This window comes from Podarcis raffonei, chromosome 15 (assembly GCF_027172205.1).
Source record: "Podarcis raffonei isolate rPodRaf1 chromosome 15, rPodRaf1.pri, whole genome shotgun sequence".
In the NCBI taxonomy this organism is placed as follows: domain Eukaryota; kingdom Metazoa; phylum Chordata; class Lepidosauria; order Squamata; family Lacertidae; genus Podarcis; species Podarcis raffonei.
The window spans coordinates 7,149,839-7,171,025 of record NC_070616.1 but is presented as its reverse complement, the minus strand read 5'-3'; the positions used below and the strand labels follow the sequence as shown (position 1 = coordinate 7,171,025).

The 21,187-nt window shown below is 45.2% G+C and overlaps 1 protein-coding gene across 4 annotated transcripts in view; it reads left to right on the top strand.

Annotated features, from left to right (window-relative positions):
- The window catches only part of HNF1B (HNF1 homeobox B), a 59,960-nt gene that overhangs the window by 30,053 nt on the left and 8,720 nt on the right, over positions 1–21,187 (top strand). For all 4 annotated transcript variants that reach the window (XM_053367547.1, XM_053367546.1, XM_053367545.1 and 1 more), the window contains exon 5: positions 16,124–16,293. In XM_053367547.1, the coding sequence (XP_053223522.1) occupies positions 16,124–16,293 (170 nt within the window). The remainder of the gene's footprint in view (positions 1–16,123; positions 16,294–21,187) is intronic.

Genomic DNA, 21,187 nt, shown 5'->3' with positions numbered 1-21,187 from the left:
CAAATCATCAGAATAAACACTCAATAAACAGGGTGTCTGGGAGCAACCTGAATTCAGTATAACACTGGCGGTTCCACAACCCTGGTGCCACCAGTGTAGAAGCTCACCTCCATGCTGCCACACGCTGGTAATAATCAGGCTGTGGCAAAACTATATAGATCCCATTAACTGACTGCAGCATGTGCTAGAGGGGAATCACAAAACCACTCCTTGCCGCCAAGATTGAAGGGGGACGGGTCCTGAACCTTAGAATTACAGAGCTTGAAGTCGTCTAGTCCAACCCAATTGGAAGCTTACAATTATGATTATTCTTGTTATTAATTACCCACCTTTGAGCTGCTAGGAGGAAAGGTGGGCTGGAAAATACAGTGGTACCTTGATTCTCAAACTTAATCTGTTCCGGAAGTCTGTTCCAAAACCAAAGCGTTCCAAAACCAAGGTGCACTTTCCTATAGAAAGTAATGCAAAATGGATTAATCCATCCCAGACTTTTAAAAACAACTCCTAAAACAGCAATTTAACATGAATTTTACTACCTAACGAGACCATTGATCCATAAAATGAAAGCAATAAACAATGTACTGCAGTCACACAATCAATCAATCAATCAGTAGCTGAACCGGGTTCCACACAGTCACAAAAACAAAACAAAAAAGCCACAAAACCAAAAACGCAAAATAAATAGCAAAAACAGACAGACCTCAGCGTAACACTCAAAACGGAAGCGTAATACTCAAAACAGAGCACATTCAGCTTCCAAAAAAATGTTTGCAAACCGGAACACTTATTTCCAGGTTTGCAGTGTTTGGTTTCCAAGTTGTTTGAGTACTAAGGTGTTTGAGAACCAAGGTACCACTGTATAACAAAAATACAAATAATCATGGGAATTGTAGTTGAAGGGTGCTGGGAGCAGTAGCTCTTTGAGGGGTAAACTATAGTTCACAGGGATGTGTGTTTTAAATATGGTTGAGACGTATGGTGTGTATGCAGCCGTGTTCCTCCGACTGTCCCGGGTAGCAAATGCAACAAGCCAAATCTGGATGTGCTTTGAAGCAGCTGCCTAAACCGGCTCCACTCTCTTCCCCACTGACCACGACGTGACCCTAGTGGTGGAATGTCCCACACAATACCCGTGTGACAGAGAGAGGAGCTTGCTCTCTTCTGTCAGGGCCTGATTGCTTACAAGATGCACTACCAGCACACTGTCAGCAAAATCAGCTGTTTTCAGTGTTTTCCCTGCTTGCCTTTACAATAATACGCCAGCATGGAGTCGGGGGGGGTACCCTGGCTTTGTTTCCAGCCCCCCCAGCCCCCCACAACTCCTCCCGGTTATGCATGCTTAATTGACAATTAAAGTTGGGGCTTTGAACCAGCGTGGGTGCCTTTGATGTGTCCTCCGCATCCCTCCAGCATCTGTTGAGTTAGCGGATGACTCTCTTTTGTTTTTCCTCTTATTACGGGGCCACTGAGATGGTTCAGCCAGTGTCCAGTTTATTCCGAGAGGATGGAAAGGCTCTTAAATGTGGTCCTTTTAACCCATCCTCCCGATATCCCTTCCTTTAAACAATAAAATAAATAGCATTGTACTGTGGATCAGCAAGGTTTGCCATTACAGGCCTCGTTTGCCTCAGACTTCAGTCTGAAAGAAGAGGGCTCTGCCAACCAAAGTGAAATTAAACACTCTGAGAGACCTGGAATAGTCACCACGCTGATTGCTGCCTTATAGTGAGTCAGACCAATGGTCCATCTGGCTCAGTATTGTCTATACTGACTGGCAGCAGCTCTCCAGGATTTCAGACAAAGGTGTCTCCCAGCCCTATCTGGAGGGGCCAGTAATTGAACCTTCTGCGTGCAAAGCAGATGCGCTGCTGCTTAGCTATGGTGCATTCCAGGAACATAGGAAGCTGCAATATACTTCACAGGACCATTTAGTTCAGTATTGTCTGCACTGACTGGCAGCAGCTCTCCAGGTCTTTCCTCTCACCTTTTACCTGTTCTTTTCAAACTGGGCATCCCTGGGACCTTCTGCATGCAAAACAGGAGCTCTACCACTAAGTGGCAGCTCTCCCTGCTTTCCTGGAAATATTTACTTAGTTAAAACTTGTACCCCTGTTTTCCACAAGTTTGTAATGGGTTCCAGGAACTGTAGCTCTGTGGAAGGTAAACTACAGTACCCAGGATTCTTTGGCTGAAGTCTTGTACTTTAAATGTATGGTGTGTGAACAAACATCTGAAATATCTGAAAGACCATCCCCTTCTTTACAGACCCTTCTTGGGTGTTAAGACTGGCACAGGGGAGGTCCTCTTGGAACTTAATGCTGTTCTTGGGAGTTGGCAAGTTTGCCACAGAGAGAGCATCATGATAAGGTGCTCTCTGTGGCAGCCCCTGAGCTCTGAAATTCTCTCCCCATGGAGGTGTCCCTGGCTCCTTCATTGCACAGCTTTCATCATCTGATGAAGATACATCTTTTTGCTCTGGCCTTGGACACCTGGTAAAGTAAAGGTAAAGGGATCCCTGACCATTAGGTCCAGTCGTGGCCGACTCTGGGGATGAAGCGCTCATCTCGCTTTATTGGCCGAGGGAGCCGGCATACAGCTTCTGGGTCATGTGGCCAGCATGACTAAGCCGCTTCTGGCAAACCAGAGCAGCGCACGGAAACGCCGTTTACCTTCCCGCCGGAGCGGTACCTATTTATCTACTTGCACTTTGACGTGCTTTCGAACTGCTAGGTTGGCAGGAGCAGGGACCGAGCAACGGGAGCTCACCCTGTCGCGGGGATTCGAACCGCCGACCTTCTGATCGGCAAGTCCTAGGCTCTGTGGTTTAACCCACAGTGCCACCCAGACACCTGGTAGATATAGATTAACCTACAGGTGAAACTCGAAAAATTAGAATATTGTGGGAAAGTTCCTTTATTTCAGTAATTCAACTTGAAAGGTGAAACTCATATATGAGATCGACTCATGACATGCCAAGCGAGATATGTCAAGCCTTTCTTTGTTATAATTGTGATGATCGTGGCGTACAGCTGATGAAAACCCCAAATTAACAATCTCAGAAAATTAGAATCTTCAATGAAATCAGCAAAACAAGGATTGCAAATGGAGCAAGATTGGACCTCGGAGAAGTAGAAGCAGATCTCGCTTGGCGTGTCATGAGTCGATCTCATATATTTGTTTTACCTTTTAAGTTGAATTACTGAAAGAAATGAACTTTTCCACGATATTCTAATTTTCTGAGTTTCACCTGTATATATTTGGGGACCATCCTATTCTTTTGATTGTAAATTGTTTCAAACTAATTTTTATCCTGTGTTTTTATATTGTTGTATCCCACCCTGGGACCTTACGGTGAAGGGTGAGTAAGAAATCCAATAAATAATAATAATGAACAGGGAGAAACCTTTATCCATTCCTGCTACCTCTCTTCAATGGGCCAGATATTGAACCAGGGGCTTTCTGCATGTGGACATGTGCTCTTTTGCCAAGCTGTGACCCCCCCTCAATAACTGGTGTGTGGTCTGTAGGACCTGTTCTAATTGATTGATGGAATCTGCTCCTGTAAAATATGATGATGTCTACTGCCTAAGTTGGCTTTGAAAGGAGATTAGACAAATTGAACCGGAGGACAAGTCTATCAATGGCTCCCAATCATCTTGGCTATATGCTTCTCCCAGGATCAGGCCCAGAAGCAGTATTGCTCTCAGTGGTAGAGCACCTGCTTTGCATGCAGAAGGTCCCAGGTTCAATCCCTGATATCTCCAGGTAGCACTAGGAAATACGTCTTCTCCGAAATCCTGAAGAGCTGCTGCCTGTCAGTGTAGACAGTACTAAACTAGGTGGACCAATGGTGTGACTTGGTATAAGGCATCTTCCTACGTTCCCATGTCTAGAGGGAAGGGCCATAGCTCAGTGGTAGGGCACCTGCTTTGCATGCAGAAAGTCCTAGGTTCAAAACCCAGCATCTCCATGTAGTTGGTGATGGGAAAGACCCTTTTTTTGCCCTAGCCTCTGCAGAGCTGCTGCCAGTCAGAACAGACAATAGTAAGCTAGGCAGGCAAATAGTCTGACCGGGTATAAGGAATCTTCTTATATACCAGTGGCTGAGAATTACAAACTGGGGAGAGCGTTCTTGCTGTTACGTCTTGCTTTTGGGCTTCCCTAAGACGGTCCATGTGTGACAGAGGGTGGTGGGCTAGACAGACCCTTGGTCCAATCCAGCAGGGCTTTTCCGTGTTTACTCTAGAATGTATTGCAGAATCCTTTGCCACACACTGGAGATCCTTCCACAGTCCTGCACATCAGGCTTCCTTAAGCAGCTGATGTGCAAAGGATCCCTTCCGGAGGCTGAAAGAAAAAGAGCTGAAATCTACAGCCACAAAGCTCTTCTTTGGAGGTTTAATATCCCCGCTTTAATTTACTCACCTGCACAATGCAAGGGGCAGGGGAGAGATGGAATTTGCAGCCACGGCTGGCTGTTTTTTTTGCTGACCCCACTGATGACTCTCCATGCTGGGATTTGAACTGTCCTTGCACTGTTTCTGTAGGGTTGTCTGGAGCACTAAATTCCTTAACTGCTTAATAGCATGCCTCAAATCGTCTGCAACCCTCTTCTGTCCCAAGCCACTCTAGCCAGTACTAAATAATGTGCAACAGTTGTATGCAATTAAGCTTTGAATTCTGAAGGGATGAGGAGCAAAGTTTAGCAAAATTTATAGTATAGCAAAGTTTATACATTTTTTTTGTGTGTGTAACTTTCTTTAAACCTTCTTAAGAGGATGGCAAAAGGGGAGGGTTTTTTTTTAATTGCTGATGACCATTTTCACTGTGTCTGCTTGTACAATAACCCTGTGATGTATAACGCCCTATAACTCTATAAAGAGTTCACTATAACTCCTATTTTACAGATGAGGGACTGAGGATCCAGACATAGGTTGCTTCCAGACCACTTGCTTACTGAGCGCTCATCCTGATTTGTTTGCACAAGGTTTGTGGGGAGGTTAGACAACATTGGCTGTTTATTAAGCATTCGTTCTGATTTGTGCGCAGGAAGGTTAAACAGCGTCACGTGAAGCAATTGTTATTCCATAGTTTCCAGGGCATCTTCTCATCACTTTCCTTATCGCAAATAGTCCCCTTTGTCTTTGTCTTTTTTCTTTCTTTTTGGAAGCAGGCTTGTTGCTCAAGAGCTCCAAATGAACTTTCATTACACAATCCTGAATTTGCCAGGATGAGGTTAAATCCCACCTGAAAACAGTGACGGTCTGCCCCATAGATACTTCCCTAGTGCAGGTTCAGCCCAATATACTTTGCTGCCTGAAGTGTTATTCTCCTTTCATGTGCATTTCCCCATAACTTTCTGTATCGCAATCATCATCATCATCTTTTCGGCAACTGGGTTTGCCAAACTTTAATTCTGCAATCTGAATTTGCCAGTAGGCAGTAAAAATTTACCTGAAAATAGTGACAGTCTGGGAAGTGCCCTCTATAAAATCAGACATTTGAGGGTAGGAAAGAAACAGGGAAATGTAGTAAAGAGGATGGGATAAATGACTGCATAACCACCCTGCAAGCAAATAAGGACAAACGCTCATTTTTATATAATCTTCCTGCAAACAAATCTGAACAAATGGTCAATGAAGACTGGGTATTGTTTAACCTCTGCATAAGCCTTGTGCAAGCAAATGAAGATGAAATGCTCAAATAAACAGTTCATCTGGAGGATCTCAAGATGGTACTTGGGACTTAATTTGGGCCAGGATTGAGCCTGGGCATCTGCTTTCAAATAGCTAGACTTGACCCTGAAATGTGTGAATTAAAGAAATTAATTAATTACATTTCCCGTGAGTGCATTTCACTCACCATGGAGTAGCTAAAGAGAGTTCAGTCACACCAGAGATGAACTGTGGTGTTTTGGAATGGATGTGGCATCCATTCTGACATCTCTCTTTCTAGTATAAATCAACTCATCAAAAGTCAACCAAATCAGAGATATTAGCACAACATACCAACTTACTCTTCATGTAAAGGAGACAAGTGCTTTCTTCTTTGATTATACCTGTTTCTACGTGTCTTAAGATTTTCAGTCCTTTGGAATAAAGTTGTAGGGGTTAGTTTTTGGGGGGAAGGGAAGCACTTAAAGAGGTTCTCAGTGATTTATTCCCCATTCTACTGCTAGGAGGAGCAACAGAATGCTGGATTTGAATGCTAAAGGGGGACGGCCCATCCAAGCCCCATATTTTACGCTTTCTTGCTCATTATTGTGTTGTATCAGCTCAACACGTTGTTTAGGAACCTTTTCTGGTTTTATTGGGGATAATTAGAGTTTTATGGCACCAGCCAAATAGGCAAAGGAGGACAGTCACAATAAACTGGTTTATAATGGACACAAATGGTTCGCCCCACAGCCGCAGGAGAGTAAGGCTTTCAAGCGCCTTTTGAGTGGCAGTCTCTTGTAGTTTTTGCTGGCTTTCTCAATAGGCTCTGTGGGCTCTTGTAGATGAAATGGTACAAAGGCAGAAATGTTTGGTTGATCGGCCTTTGGGTGGGTGGGTGGAAAGAGCTCCCGCTGCGAGTCAGAAGAGTTAGGGGTTATCCACACTTCCTCTATCCCTGCTTCTTTCCCCAGGGAGAAACCATTCCTTAGTGCTCAGTCAGAGGAAAAAGGCACTCCTGTTTTCAGTGGATTGCTGTTTGTTCTGATTTAGAACCACTTGGACCAATGCCTTCAGAATTGTAGAAAAAGCCCTTAGTGACTTGGAGACTTTGTGGATTATGGCGTAGGTTTCCTTCCTCTGCTATGTGTGGCTTATGAACTAAAAAGTCACAGCCACCCCATACATTTAAATCCCTGTAGTGGGGACTGTAGTTTGTTAAAGGTGGTAGGTATTCGAGCTCTGTGAGGGGTCCTCTAAAAAAAAAACCCACTCACCATCCTTAACAAACTACAGCCCCCAGGATTCTTTAGGGGAAGCCATGGAAGTTCAAAGCTTGGTATCATAGTGCTTTCAATGCATGGTGTGAATGTAACCAAAATAAAACATCCAGTTTTAGGAGGGGAAAGTGTTAAAAATAAAACTGCCGGTAATGGCATGCTTTTATATTATAAATACAGTGGTACCTCAGGTTAAGTACTTAATTCGTTCCGGAGGTCCGTTCTTAACCTGAAACTGTTCTTAACCTGAAGCACCACTTTAGCTAATGGGGTCTCCCGCTGCCGCCGCGCCGCCGGAGCGTGATTTCTGTTCTCATCCTGAAGCAAAGTTCTTAACCCGAGGTACTATTTCTGGGTTAGCGGAGTCTGTAGCCTGAAGCATATGTAACCTGAAGCGTATGTAACCCGAGGTACCACTGTATATGGCATGTCCTGATTTGGAATACGGTGGTACCTCTGGTTGTGAATGGGATCTGTTCTGGAGCTACGGTCACATCCCAAGGAATTTGCAACTGGAGGTGGCGCTTCTGCGCATGCGCGCGGTGCATAGAGCACTTCTGCGCTTCCGCACGAGGTGAAACCCAGAAAAATACTTCTGGGTTTGCCACATACGTACCCCGAAGGATACGTAAACAGGTGAACACAACTAGAGGTACCACTGTACTTGAATATGGTTAGGAGCAGAGGAACCTGCCTTATACTGTGTCAGACTGTCATCCATCTAGCTCAGTATTGTCTACACTGACTGGCAGCAGTTCTTCCAAGGCCAGGGACATTCCTAGACTTGCTTGGAGATGCTATTGGGGCGTGAACCTGGGACCTTCTGTATGCAAAGCAGATGCTCTCTACCACTGAGCCACAGTGGTAATAAATTTATTAAATTGGTATACAGCCCTTCACCCAAAGATCACAGGGCAGTTCACAACAAAAAAATACAAAATGAAACACACATGATAAAAACAGGAACAAACCCATAACCCCCCCCACTCCCACAAACACATTTAAAAGGACATAGAATGAGCCCAAGGCCTGGTTAAAGAGAATGTTTTCGCCTGGCACCTAAAGATATGTAATAAAAGCACCAGGCAAGCTGAAAAAGTTGGAAAGGGGCAGAAAAAGGCAATAGGACCTGTGTATGTATGTGGAATACCTCCCCTATGAGGAAAAGACAATGCACCTGAGGCTTTCTTGCTTGTGGGTAGGGGAGAATGGTTAAGGTGAGGTTTTCTGAAATTATGCATGGCATGGAGAGCGAACCTTTTCTCCCTCTCCCATAATACTAGAATTCAAGGTCATCTGAGTTAAATTCATGGGCAGTGGATCCAGAACAGACAAAGGGCCTCTCCAGACCGGTGTTTTATTGTGGGTCTGTTCTGCAGCATGGTGTTGACACAGAAATAGTGCATTAGTGGTTGATTTATTCTACTTTATTTTGTCGTGCTTTTCTATGAGCACTGTCTCAAGGGGCTATAGTGGAACAAAAGTGGAACAAAATTAAACCCAGGACATGGTGGAGTAAAAATGGGTTTGGGATTCCATCAGGAACTTACGGGATACGAGCCACTGAAAATGAAGCAGTGTGACTGCCCCAAAACTTTTGCAGGTACATACAGTGTTGGAAGTGGGATTGTGTGTGACCGCCCAGATGCTATCATAAGCACAAATCATTATGAGTGTTCAATAAAAAGGACGTCTGGAGGAACCCGAAAGGAAATATTCCCCCCCACCTACCCACAATGTGCAATTTGAGATGGGATCTGCTTTGGAAAGTTTCACCAAACAAGCCAATGTGGTTAGAAAACCGATATTTTCTGTGCTTGGGCAGGAAAACACGAAGCAGCCAATAAAGGCATTTGATGGGCTCTGCAACCTGGAGTCGGAAACAATAGTTCAGGTCCCATAAACAAGACTTTTATATTCCGTCTGCTCCTCTACTAAAGCCATCTTTATGAAGCAAGGCGCAGTCACGCAGAGGTGGTTTTTCTATCAGGCTTTGCTGCTGAGAACTAATGGCAGAGGGAGCTCCGGGAAGAATGAAACCTCTCCATGCCACAAGAGCCTCACGCTGTGGCAAGGGAAGAGGGCGAACAATGGGCTGGGCTTTTCAATGCCTGTCTCGCCCAGGTTTTCCATAAACCACAGACAATATTCTTCGCGCAATATATTATCCCAAGACATTCAGAAGCCAGGGAATCTTTACCTTCCAGGCGAGCTGCTGAGGATTCTCAATATTTTTTCATTTATTCCAAGCCAGGGATATCATGTTGGTTGCTGCCATTTCATTTCCAGGGCCAGTTCAAAGTGCTCATATTAGCATTTAAAGCCCTGAATAACTTGAGCCTCAAATATATTTAAGAAACCACCTCCTTCCCTATAGACCATCTCAGGTGTTAAGATCAGCAGAGGGGGGTCCTCTTGGCAGTTCCTTCACCATCAGATTTGGGGGGGGGGTGTCTGCCCAGGAGAGGACATTATTTGTGGCAGCCCCTGAATTGGGGAGAATTCCCTCCCCACAAAGGTGTACCCAGCACCTTCACTATGTAGTCTTAGTTTGTTGAAGGCACAACACTTTGCCCTGGACTTTGACTCCACACACACATACAGAGAGAAGGCAGGCAAGGGAGATCAGGAGTAGGACTGGGAAATATATTGATATATCGTCCAAAACCAGTTTGAAGTCCATATTGTCATATCCATTTCATAATTTTTGACCTGGCAGTATATTGCAAATCATGATGTGTATTCGGGCTGGGCGGTGTTATCATCCAAAACCAGTTTTGAAGTCTAATAATAATAATAATAATAATAATAATTTTTTATTTATACCCCGCCCTCCCCAGCCAAGGCCGGGCTCAGAGCGGCTTACAAGCAATAATAAAACAAGATTAATGATTACAACTTAAAAACAAAAATAAAATACAACATTAAAATAATGGAACATTAAAATATTAAAATGTAGCCTCATCGCAGGAGGAGAAGGAAAAGAAAAAAGAAAGAGAGGGAGGGAGGGAGGGAATCAAATTGGCTCCAAGCCAAAGGCCAGGCGGAACAACTCTGTCTTACAGGCCCTGCGGAAAGAAATCAGATCCTGCAGGGCCCTGGTCTCATGAGGCAGAGCGTTCCACCAGGCCGGAGCCAGAGCTGAAAAGGCCCTGGCTCTGGTTGAGGCCAATCTAACTTCCTTAGGGCCTGGGACCACTAGGGTGTTGTTATTTATGGACCTTGAGGCTCTCTGTGGGGCATACCAGGAGAGGCGGTCCCGTAGGTACGAGGGTCCTAGGCCGTGAAGGGCTTTAAAGGTCAAAAGCAGCACCTTAAATCTGACCCTGTACTCCACCGGGAGCCAGTGCAGCTTGAAAAGCACTGGGTGAATATGCTCCCATGGCAGAGACCCCGTGAGGAGCCTCGCTGCAGCATTCTGTACCCGCTGGAGTTTCTGGGACAGCTTCAAGGGCAGCCCCGCGTAGAGCGAATTACAGTAGTCAAGCCTGGAGATGACCGTCGCATGGATCACTGTGGCCAGGTCGGGGCGGGAAAGGTAAGGGACCAACTGCTTGATGCGGCGAAGGTGGAAAAATGTCGCCTTGGCTGTTGCTGTAACTTGCGCCTCCATGGAAAGGGAGGCGTCAAGGATTACACCCAAACTCTTAACGGAAGGCAATGGCATTAATTGGGCCCCCGCAAGAGAAGGGAGTTGGTCCCTCATCCCCATGCCATCCCGACCTAGCCATAGGACCTCTGTCTTCGAAGGATTTAGTTTCAATCGGCTCCCACGAAACCATCCAGCCACAGCTTCCAAGCATCTGGTCAGTGTGTTCGGGGCCGAGTCGGTGTGGCCATCCATCAGCAGATAGAGCTGAGTGTCATCAGCATATTGGTGACAGCCCAGCCCAAAGCTCCGGATAATCTGGGCAAGGGGGCGCATAAAGATGTTAAAAAGCATCGGGGAGAGAATTGCGCCCTGTGGCACTCCACACACCAAGGAGTGGCGCAACGACATTTCCCTCCCTAGTGCCACCCTCTGTCCCCGACCAGAGATAAAAGAGCACAGCCAGTTACGGGCTATGCCCTGTATCCCCACGTCTGCGAGGCGGTGGTCCAGAAGATCATGATCGACCATGTCAAAGGCTGCTGACAAATCTAAAAGGATCAGCAGTCCTGACCCGCCTCGATCCAGTTGTCTACGGAGATCATCTGTTAGGGCAACCAGAGCCGTCTCTGTCCCAAAACCAGGACGGAAACCGGACTTAAATGGATCTAATGCCGATGTTTCCTCCAGAAACCTACCAAGCTGTTCAGCAACTGCTCTCTCATTTACCTTACCCAGGTATGGAAGATTTGAAACTGGGCGGTAATTGGATAGGTCTAAGGGATCTAATGAAGTTTTCTTTAAGAGTGGACACACCACTGCTTCCTTCAGTTCCCCTGGGAATGTCCCCGTGTCAAGGGACAAATTGATAATGATATTGGTTTCATAATTTTTGACCTGGCAATATATCATAAATCATGGGTGGGTGGGTGGGTGGGTGGGTGTGTTATGCAAAAATCACAATGGAGGAAAAACTGTGAAGCCAGGCAATGCCTCCACATAGCTCCACCCTTATTTCAGACATTGTGATATCACAATGTTTGGCTGGTGATATATCACGATGTTGAAATCCAGGGATCGGCCAGCCCTAATTAGGAGCCTTCCTGTTGTCTTCCTTGTCATCTGTAATGACAGTTAATCCATCATTAACTGTTTTAATATTGTACTGTTAAATTGTCACAGCCCACCCTGGGACCACCTGGTCCCAAACAAGCTTCTTAAGTAGACATTTTTCCAGTCTGCATCTTTATTGGAATTGTTTTTCAGTGACTTAACTGTTTTATCGTTTGTGAGTTTGCTCATCCACAGAGCCCTGAATTGGAACACATGTCATTGGGTTTTCTCCAGATTGACATTTGCTCTGATTTAGGTCCTAAAGAGCTGGTTTTCTAGGGGAAAGCAGCAAGTCAAAGGCTTAACCACTTACGACTCATGCCTAGAAAGCACAAGACAAGTGGGAAACTGTGGGATATGAACTATTATTAATGATAATAGCAATAGGCACGTAAGAAGTGTTGTTGTTTGTTTCCTTGTTTTGGTATGTTATGCTGCTGTACCACCAAAGCACACCCCCAAAAATGACTTGCCAACCAATTAAAAACACACATGGCAATAAAATTCAGTCAATTTTGCCCTACACTGCAACTGCATTTTCATAGAATCCTAGAAATGTGGAGTTGGATGGGACCATGAGGGTCATCTAGTCCAACCCCATATGCCTCCAAGAGCAAGGTTGCTGAACTACATAGGCCTTTGGTCTGACCTAGCAGGGCTCTCCTGATGTTCTTGCCATCTCTGCAGGCGGGGTCAGCCTGAAGCATTTCTTTTCCTGAGGTGAAATACAAGACAGCACCATTGCAGAAGCTGGGTGGACTGGGAGTTGAGCCTCGCTTCAGCCCTAGTTCCAGGCAATGGGAGAGTGTTCTCCACCGCTTCTTAGGGGAGCAGGCTAGTTATGGCGGTGCAGGGACAGACCACATGGCCTGCACACACTCAGCCCTGTCCTTCAGCAGAAGGGTACAGCCAGGGGGTTCCCAATGCCATCTCCTAGCATCTTCTGCCTGAAGCAGTTCTCCTCACTGCCCAATGATAGGGGAGGACCAGAGAACATGATCAGAAAAAGCATATTTGTACTTGGTTTCTGCACTCCTTAAAAAGAAATCCATTCTGCCAGAAGACCCTGCATAAACTGTAACCACCGGTCTGTAACTAGAAATTTTAGGATTTGGGGGCCCAAAAAGTGTGTGGGGAAGTGGAAGAGAATCAGGACAAGAATCTTCAGAACTCCAAATATACAGGCACCTTAATATGCTTGGCATTATTTAATTGTATTATGTATTAATAAAATACATAGAATGCAATAAAATACATAGAATGTCCCATAAAGCTTTGATTATCTCTTAACGGGATTTTTCACCTTGGAGTTAACTTTCCTAAGCAGAAACTGATTCTCCTCTTAAAATTGCAAAATCCATGCGGATTGTGGAGGGGAGGAGGTAATGAAGGAATCAGTGTTATTTACGTTTCAATTAAGAAAAAACAAACCTCGTCCCTCAAACTCAGCTCTCTTTGTTCTAATTATCTTCCCTCCCATTGTTCAAACAATGTTTCAGGCTTTCTGATCTGGCCCGAGCCTGGACACCCTTTGCATGAGGTTAGGAATACAGTCAAAGAATGCGGGTGTACAGCGCTTCAGATTGAGCAATGTTTACCCTGTTCATGTCTGGGGCATCCACTTGCTCTGGCAAAGGTCCATTTGTCAAAAGAGCATTCTTCCATTATCAGGGATGGGGAAAACAGAGGGTGCCAAAGACATCTCGAGAAAAAGGCCTCTCAAACACTTTCCACATGTGTGGCATGGGGTCTATATGGGTCGCAACATCCACACGCCATACATTTAAAGCAGATTCCTTCTGCCGAAGAATTCTGGGAACTGTAGCTTGCCTTTCCCGGTTCCCAGCACCCTCGGCAAACTACAGTTCCCAGGATTCTTTGTGGGTGGAGAACATGTGCTTTAAATGTATGGTGGGTAGATATATTCTGGGTTGAGGTCAACTCAATGGATTTGCACGGCTTGACTGGGTCAGTGTATATGTCCAGATAGCAGATACATCCACATGCTTTTCTCTGCAAAATTGCATCAAATATCCATCTAATTCAGAATCCTGTTTCCTGCATTGGTCAACTGGCTACTGGGTTTCAGTGAAGTAATCTGTTGGCTCAGGAGTCAACAACCCTCTAGAATGTTGCTGGACCACAACTCGCATCATCTCCAGCCTGCATGGTCCATGGTCTGTGATGATGGGTGGGGTGTTCCAATAACCTCTGGAAGGCACCATGTTGGCTTCCCCTTCTTTAGCTTATGCTGCCTAACCAGAACTAGACCTCAGGTCAGCGGTGGTGCTGAGTTCGAGTCTCATCTGGAGGGCAAGTCTTGGGAAGGGACCTTGGACTGGTCATGTCTCGCATGCAGAAGTTCCCAGGTTGAAGCCCAGGTGGCCTCACCAATTAAAAGAATAAGCTGGCAGGTAATGAGAAAGACTTGCATGAGAGCTGCTGCTGCCAGTCAGAGTCAACAGTACTGAGCTAGATGGACAAAGGGCTCTTCCAGACGGAACTTTTATCGTGGGATCGGGTGCTGCTTACGCCACAAGCTTTTTGCAGCATGCACACCCACGTTTGTGTTTGCATTTATTCCGTGCTTTTCCCCACTAGAAAAATAGGTGCCGGTACTCACCATGAAGTTGTTAGAGTAAGTAACAAAAAAAATGAGAGGTGCCAGTACTGGGTACCCTTGAGTACCCCTTAAAAAGTATTTATTGCTTTTATACACCACCTTTTCTTCAAAGGAGTTCAAGGTGGTGTACATGACTCTCTTCCTCCTATTCATCCTCACAACCCTGTGAGGCAGGTTAGGCTGAGAGATGGGCTGCTGGCCTGATCCAGTAGGCTTTTATTTTTTTATGCTAGGATTTGAACCCGAGACCTTCTGCAGGCAAAGCATGGGTTCCGCCACTGATTCCTCCTTTACCAGGTCCACTGTGGTCACTTTAGCTGCCCAGGTGCTGCCTGGGCTTTATCCTCCTCCAGCGGCTCGCCTTCCAACAATGCTTTTGGTTTGTGGCGCATGACGGTGCATAACAAATTACCTCTTGAGCCCCAGGACTGATAAAAGGGATTTTGTTTCCCAGCTGGCTTCCTCAGTTAATTATTTCTGATCTGCTCTGTGTGCCTTCCAGTGCCGCATCCAGTGTATCCCATGGCTGAAGGTTTTGAACATTATATATATAAAAAACTTAAACACACCGACGGTGAATCATTTCATACCTTCCAACTGCTCCTTGTTTAACAAGACGAGCTGTCTATTTTTCTCACAGCTGCTGGTGTGTATTGTTGGACACACATCTGGTATATGGGAAGGATGTACAGTGGTACCTCGGAAGCCGAACGGAATCCGTTCCGGAAGACCGTTTGACTTCCAAAATGTTTGGAAACCAAGGCGCGGCTTCCGATTGGCTGCAGGAAGCCGTGTTGGACATTCAGGCTCCAAAGAACATTCGCAAAACGGAACACTCACTTCCGGGTCTGCGGCATTTGGGAGCCAAAATGTTCAACTCGCAAGGCGTTCGACTTCCGAGATACGACTGTATAGGGAAGGACCACAGCTCAGTGGCAGAGCATCTGCTTGGCATGCAGAAGGTCCCAGGTTCATCCCCTGGCATGTCCAGGTAGGGCTGGGAGAGACCCATACCTGAAACCCTGGAGAGCCTCTGCCAGTCAGTGTAGGACCTTACCAGCTTGGATGCAGGACATCTCAATGACTGCCTGAGTCCTTATATGTCCAGTCACTTGATTCGGGGGGGGGGGAGTCTCTGCTGGTGGTCCTCCATGCATTCAGTGTTGTGGGCCCAGGCCTAGGCAGCTCCCTCCCTCTGACTTGAGATGAGACAGGAGCCCTCCTTGCTGAACTGCACGTGAATGACAAAAGGGGTGTTCACACATTACATCCAACAAATGTACAACCTGCTTGCCTGTGTGATACAGATATTGGAGCTGTACAATAATTTGCATGTCCTGTTAAAACAGTGTACAGTCTTTGCACGCATGTACACAACAGGTGAGCTGTACAAGTGAACAAGCGTACACTTTCACACCAAAGCGTGTACTTGTGCAGAGACAACCTGTGCCTGCGTCCTGTCAAAATGTGTGAACAGCTCTTTTGTGGACACAAAATGGCTGAGCTGTACACTTGTATAGTTATTAACGTGTCATGTTCAGCATGCACACAGACTCCATGTACACAAAATCTCAGCTGTAGAAAGCAACACACCTGCACGCTTTCACCCACACAGCTTGTATCTGTGTCCAGTGTAATCTGTGAACAATCCTAAATACTCTTTGGTTCCAGGAGGCATTTTCAGGTAGCATCCAGGTTTGTGTGTGGGTTTTATGGTGATCTTTTAAGTTGTTTTATTCCCTATATGGCTTTTTTATTATCAAATGTACACCACTTAGAAAGTGCTAATGGTGAAGCAGCATATAAATGCCTTTAAAACAAATAAATAACATGCCTGAAACTATTTGAATTATCTTCTCCCCAGGAGTCCGCTACAGCCAACCAGGGAGCAATGAAGTCACTTCCTCCTCCGCCATTAGTCACCATGGCAACAGCTCCATGGTGACCACCAGCCAGGCTGCCCTACAGCAAGTGTCTCCAGCCGGTTTGGACCCAGGCCACAGCCACAGCCTGCTCCCACCGGACGGCAAAATGGTGAGCACACCTGCCCTATTGTAGCTCAGGGACTGATAAGATAAGATGGCCTAGCAAGCAAAACAAACAAAACTTTCTCTTTTTCATTTTTTTTTGAAAACTCTGGGGGTTTGTGTGTGCGTGTGTGTTTTTTTTTTGCACAAGACAATGAGGCATTTGTAGGGACGGGAAGGGGGAAAGCCAGAGTACACTGAGGAAAAAGTCATCATGCTGACCTTACCTTTTCCCTGGCAACAGGTAGTGACACAGGCTTTGAAACCCGCCAATAAATGTGACACAGAGCCGTTCTCAGGGTATTGATTGAATGCCTGCTAAATTGGAACGGTGGGGTGGATCATTGTTTGCTCTTCGCTGTTGATGACATTCCATTTGATTAAAACACACACACACACCACCTTCAATCATTCCATCCCCACTGAAGTCATTTAGCAAACTCCCATAATTCCTTTCTCTTTTAACCCCTATGACTATCTACATTCAGGCCAACAGATGTTAGCAAAAGTAATAATGGCCTGTTTCGTATGTAACAGTAAACTATGGTTTATTAAACTATGGCATGGTGTTATGTGTGAACCCAGCTAAGCAATTTAACCATGGCTTGTTAACTATGGTTAAAGATGGATAACTAAGGTTTGCAGTTGGTTTATTAGAAGAAGTGTGCATGCACACGAAAGCTCATACCAAGAACTAACTTAGTTGGTCTTTAAGGTGCTACTGGAAGGAAAAAAATTTTTTGTTTTTATTAGCCTTCGTTAACATTAACCATGGTTTAACATTACAAGCAAACCTCCTTCTTAATTATGGATAAAGGAACCGTCACTGCAAGTGAAGAGCGGTAAATAATTCAAGCCACTCTCAAAGCTTGGCTGCTGCTGCTAATGCTTCTAACAAATCTGTGACATAAAAAACACACCCCATGGTTTAAGTAATTGTCTGCCAGATGCTTCAAATCTATGGTTCATTAACTATGGTTATCACTAGGCATGGTTTAGTGTTACTTGTGAACCAGGCCACTGTTTTTTTCCAATAGGGATGGAAATAATGACAACACTGATGGCAGGGAGAGCTCTCTATCTCAAGAAGACATTATATAAAAAGAGAGTTCAGGGCAGACTTATTGGCCATTGGCTGATCCCAGCTTTGTCCCTCCTTGACAAATGAAACGCACCTGTTTGTCTTTCTCCCTCTGCCATGTTTCAGGTGGACTCTGCCTTTTTGGAGAAGGGTGTGTGTGTGTGATTGTTTTCAAAAGCAGAGTTTGCATATTGAACCATCCCTTAATGACGTAATTAGAATCTGAAAGTGTTTTCTTAAAAGAAACCCTGCAAAACTAACCTGAGATTGGGGGTATGGGTGATTTCCTAGCGATGTCATGGGTGCTGGCCAATCAGTGTGTGTATAGGTAGCATTTAAACTGTGCTGTATCATGTTTATGTGTTACGTGGAAACTCTTAATGCAAGGTACTGGGCCCCCTAATTAGAACTGGGACAGATTTAGGTTGTGATTGCCCTGTGAAACTAGTTAAAGCACAGCATGTTTTTCAAAATCCCTTGGAGCCTTTAAGAACTACAGTGGTTCCTTGGTTTAAGAACAGTTTAGTTTATGAACAACTTGGATTAAGAATGCTGCAAACTCGGAAGTAGGTGTTTTGGTTTGTGAACTTTGCCTTGAAATAAGAACATGTTTCACTTCCTGTTGAGTGTGTCCCATTTGTAAATTGAGTCCCCCGCTGCTATGGGAAAGCACACATTGGTTTAAGAACGCTTTGGTTTAAGAACAGACTTCCAGAATGGATTAAGTTCGTAAACCAAGGTACCACTGCACTTTTTATCTAAGCAGAGGTGGGGAACCTTTTTTAAACCCTCTAGTAGCCAACTAGGGACGTGGGTGGCACTGTGGGTTAAACCACAGAGGACTTGCTGATCAGAAGGTTGGCGGTTCAAATCCCCGCGACGGGGTGAGCTCCCGTTGCTCGGTCCCTGCTCCTGCCAACCTAGCAGTTCGAAAGCACGTCAAAGTGCAAGTAGATAAATAGGTACCACTCCGGTGGGAAGGTAAACGGCGTTTCCGTGTGCTGTTCTGGTTCGCTAGAAGCGGCTTAGTCATGCTGGCCACATGACCCGGAAGCTGTACGCTGGCTCCCTCGGCCAATAAAGCGAGATGAGTGCCGCAACCCCAGAGTCGGCCACGACTGGACCTAATGGTCAGGGGTCCCTTTACCTTTACCTTTAGTAGCCAACTGGGCAGGACCAAGGGCTAAGGAGGCAGGTCTAAAGAGGTGGGGCTACAAAGGTCCTCTTCTGCTAGATATAAGCAGGAGCTGAGCTTTTGTGCAGGTTGGTGGGTGTCTAGTTATTATGCTACAGTTTTACTTCTTTTCCATTTTGTAGGCTTATAGAATTATTACCACATTGATATTTAAAATGGTTTTATGCTCCATTTCATTTAGACTTGGGATTTCTGTTTCGATGTATGCTGAGTGCTTTGTGGTGCATGATCGTCAAAAAAATATTATACATCCTTCAAATAAATAAAATCAAATGAAATCTGTCTCCTAGCCCCATCAAGTAAAAATCAGAATCTGCATTGGAATTTGCCTAGGCATTTTGCCAGTGTTTTAATTCCCGACATGTGTTAGTCTGATCTCTGGGTGTGCAGTCAGTCTTTTATGACTCTGCACTCAGGGTCATAACGCTGGAGAGTGTCTCTGCAAGTTTTCTTTGTGACCATGGGGTCGAATTCTTTCCTGGTCAGGTGACTCCCCTCCCCTGTCCTTATTAATTCATATATTTTTCTGTCCCTAATCGCTTTTTCAAGATTTGCTGATGCATTAAATGGTTTGTGTAAATGGGGTGGGTTTTTTGTATCACATGCATGCCTGACTGAGGCGACCTGGACTTGAGGAATTTCTCCTTCCTCAAGGTAAGCATACAAGGAATTGTGTCCTGCGTTGAAGGAAGCCCCATCCCCCTTTCTTATAATGTATGATCAGAGAGCGCTGAAAGCTTTAGTAGATATGCCCTCTGTAAGTTGCTTTCAATCCATCAGTGTTCCTGGTGGACTGTAAGGAAGAAATGGACAAATCTATAGTGTTTGGTTTCTTTACATCTCTGCTGCAATTTACTATTTTGTTTTAAAAAAAAATCTTCATGAAAATTTCCAGCAATTTAGTGCAATTCCCCCCCCCAATAAATACATATTTGTATGCAGTTTTGACTAATATAACCATTTCTGCAAGCCAGTTCTCATAATCGAATACATTTTTTCTATGTTAATTTCACTAACGCATGCATCTTTATGCACGCTTTCACCTAAGTATGCATTTTTGGTTGGTTGGAGAGCTGCATCACAAAAATTCAGAGACATGCCATTTTTGAAGGATACTTGCATTTCAATTTGCGTATTGGTCTGCAAAGTGCAAATACCTTTCTCATTAAAAATGAAAACACAAGCCAGTTTTCTCCCCCATTTCTTCCCTAGGTTGCCTCAGAGGTTTATTAGAAGTTCCTCAAGGAGAAGGGCTAACTCCAGCCTTATTTGTTATTTATTTAATTATATTGATACCCCATCTTTCCTCCGAGGAGCTCAAGATGGAGTACAAGTCCTCCCCATTTTTAACCTCACAACAACCCTGCTAGTCATGTTAGGTTATAATAATAATAATAATAATAATAATAATAATAATAATTATTATTATTATTATTATTATTATTATTATTATTTGTACCCCACCCATCTGGCTGGGTTTCTCCAGCCACTCTGGGCAGCTTCCAACAAAGACCAAAAATACACTAAAATGTCACGCATTAAAAACTTCCCTGAACAGGGCTGTCTTCAGATGTCTTCTGAATGTCAGGTAATTGTTTATCTCTTTGACATCTGCTGGGAGGGCGTTCCACAGAGTGGGTGCCACTACCGAGAAGGCCCTCTGCCTGGTTCCCTGTAGCTTTGCTTCTCGCAATGAGGGAACCGCCAGAAGGCCCTTGGCGCTGGACCTCAGTGTCCAGGCAGAACGATGGGGGTGGAGACGCTCCTTCAGGTATACTTAATATATACTTAATAACTTCAGGCTGAGAGGCAGTAACTGTGGGTAATTTATAGTGGCAGCTGCCAAGCATGCCTCTGCGCACCGGAAAAGAGAGCCCCGGACATTGGCAATAGCTGCCCGAGGATGCCCCTCTTATGACACCAGGCTTGAAAGGCTGCTCACCTATCACTAGATAGGCCTATCACTTGAACTTGTGCTCTGTGTGTGGCCAGAATGGTGTGTTAAGTGTGTTGGACAGCATGTCCTCACTGAGGCCGGCTGCCTGGCCAATGACCCCCGTGAGGAGAATGCGAACTTTAGCACAGGCAATGATGCCGTTGCCATGGGGCCAAGCAAATGGACCTTCCTGCCCAAAGTGTGATGGCAGCCATCTTGAAAACAGTTCCAAACATCCACCGTTCAACCTCTGAATCGTTTTTGCCCTCTCTTAGCCCCTTGTTCCCGAGCCCCCGGTTCCTGGTATTATAACACTTATTTCCCCTCTTTGTTTGGGCAATGCCAGCTTTCAGTACCAGAAGTGTGAGAATATTCTAGAAATTCGCCTTGTGGGGTTATTTTCCTTGGCCTAGCTTGACTGATTCATGTCACACTGGGTGGTTTTTATAGTTGCTTTCTCTCCCTTGGCCAGGGATGCATAGTTCTCTTCTGAGACAACCTGGCCTTCCATGCAGAAAGTCGTTTATTGACTACCGTAGCCAGGCTCACACGGCACTCTACAAATAATGTTGCCCCCCTCCCATGAAATGTGAGGCCAGTTTTTGGAAGGCCAGGTGATGACGCCTGTAGGAATGTTGAAGGACTTTTGAGATAAGAATAGCAAAATCATTCAGGGCCAGGGAAGAGCA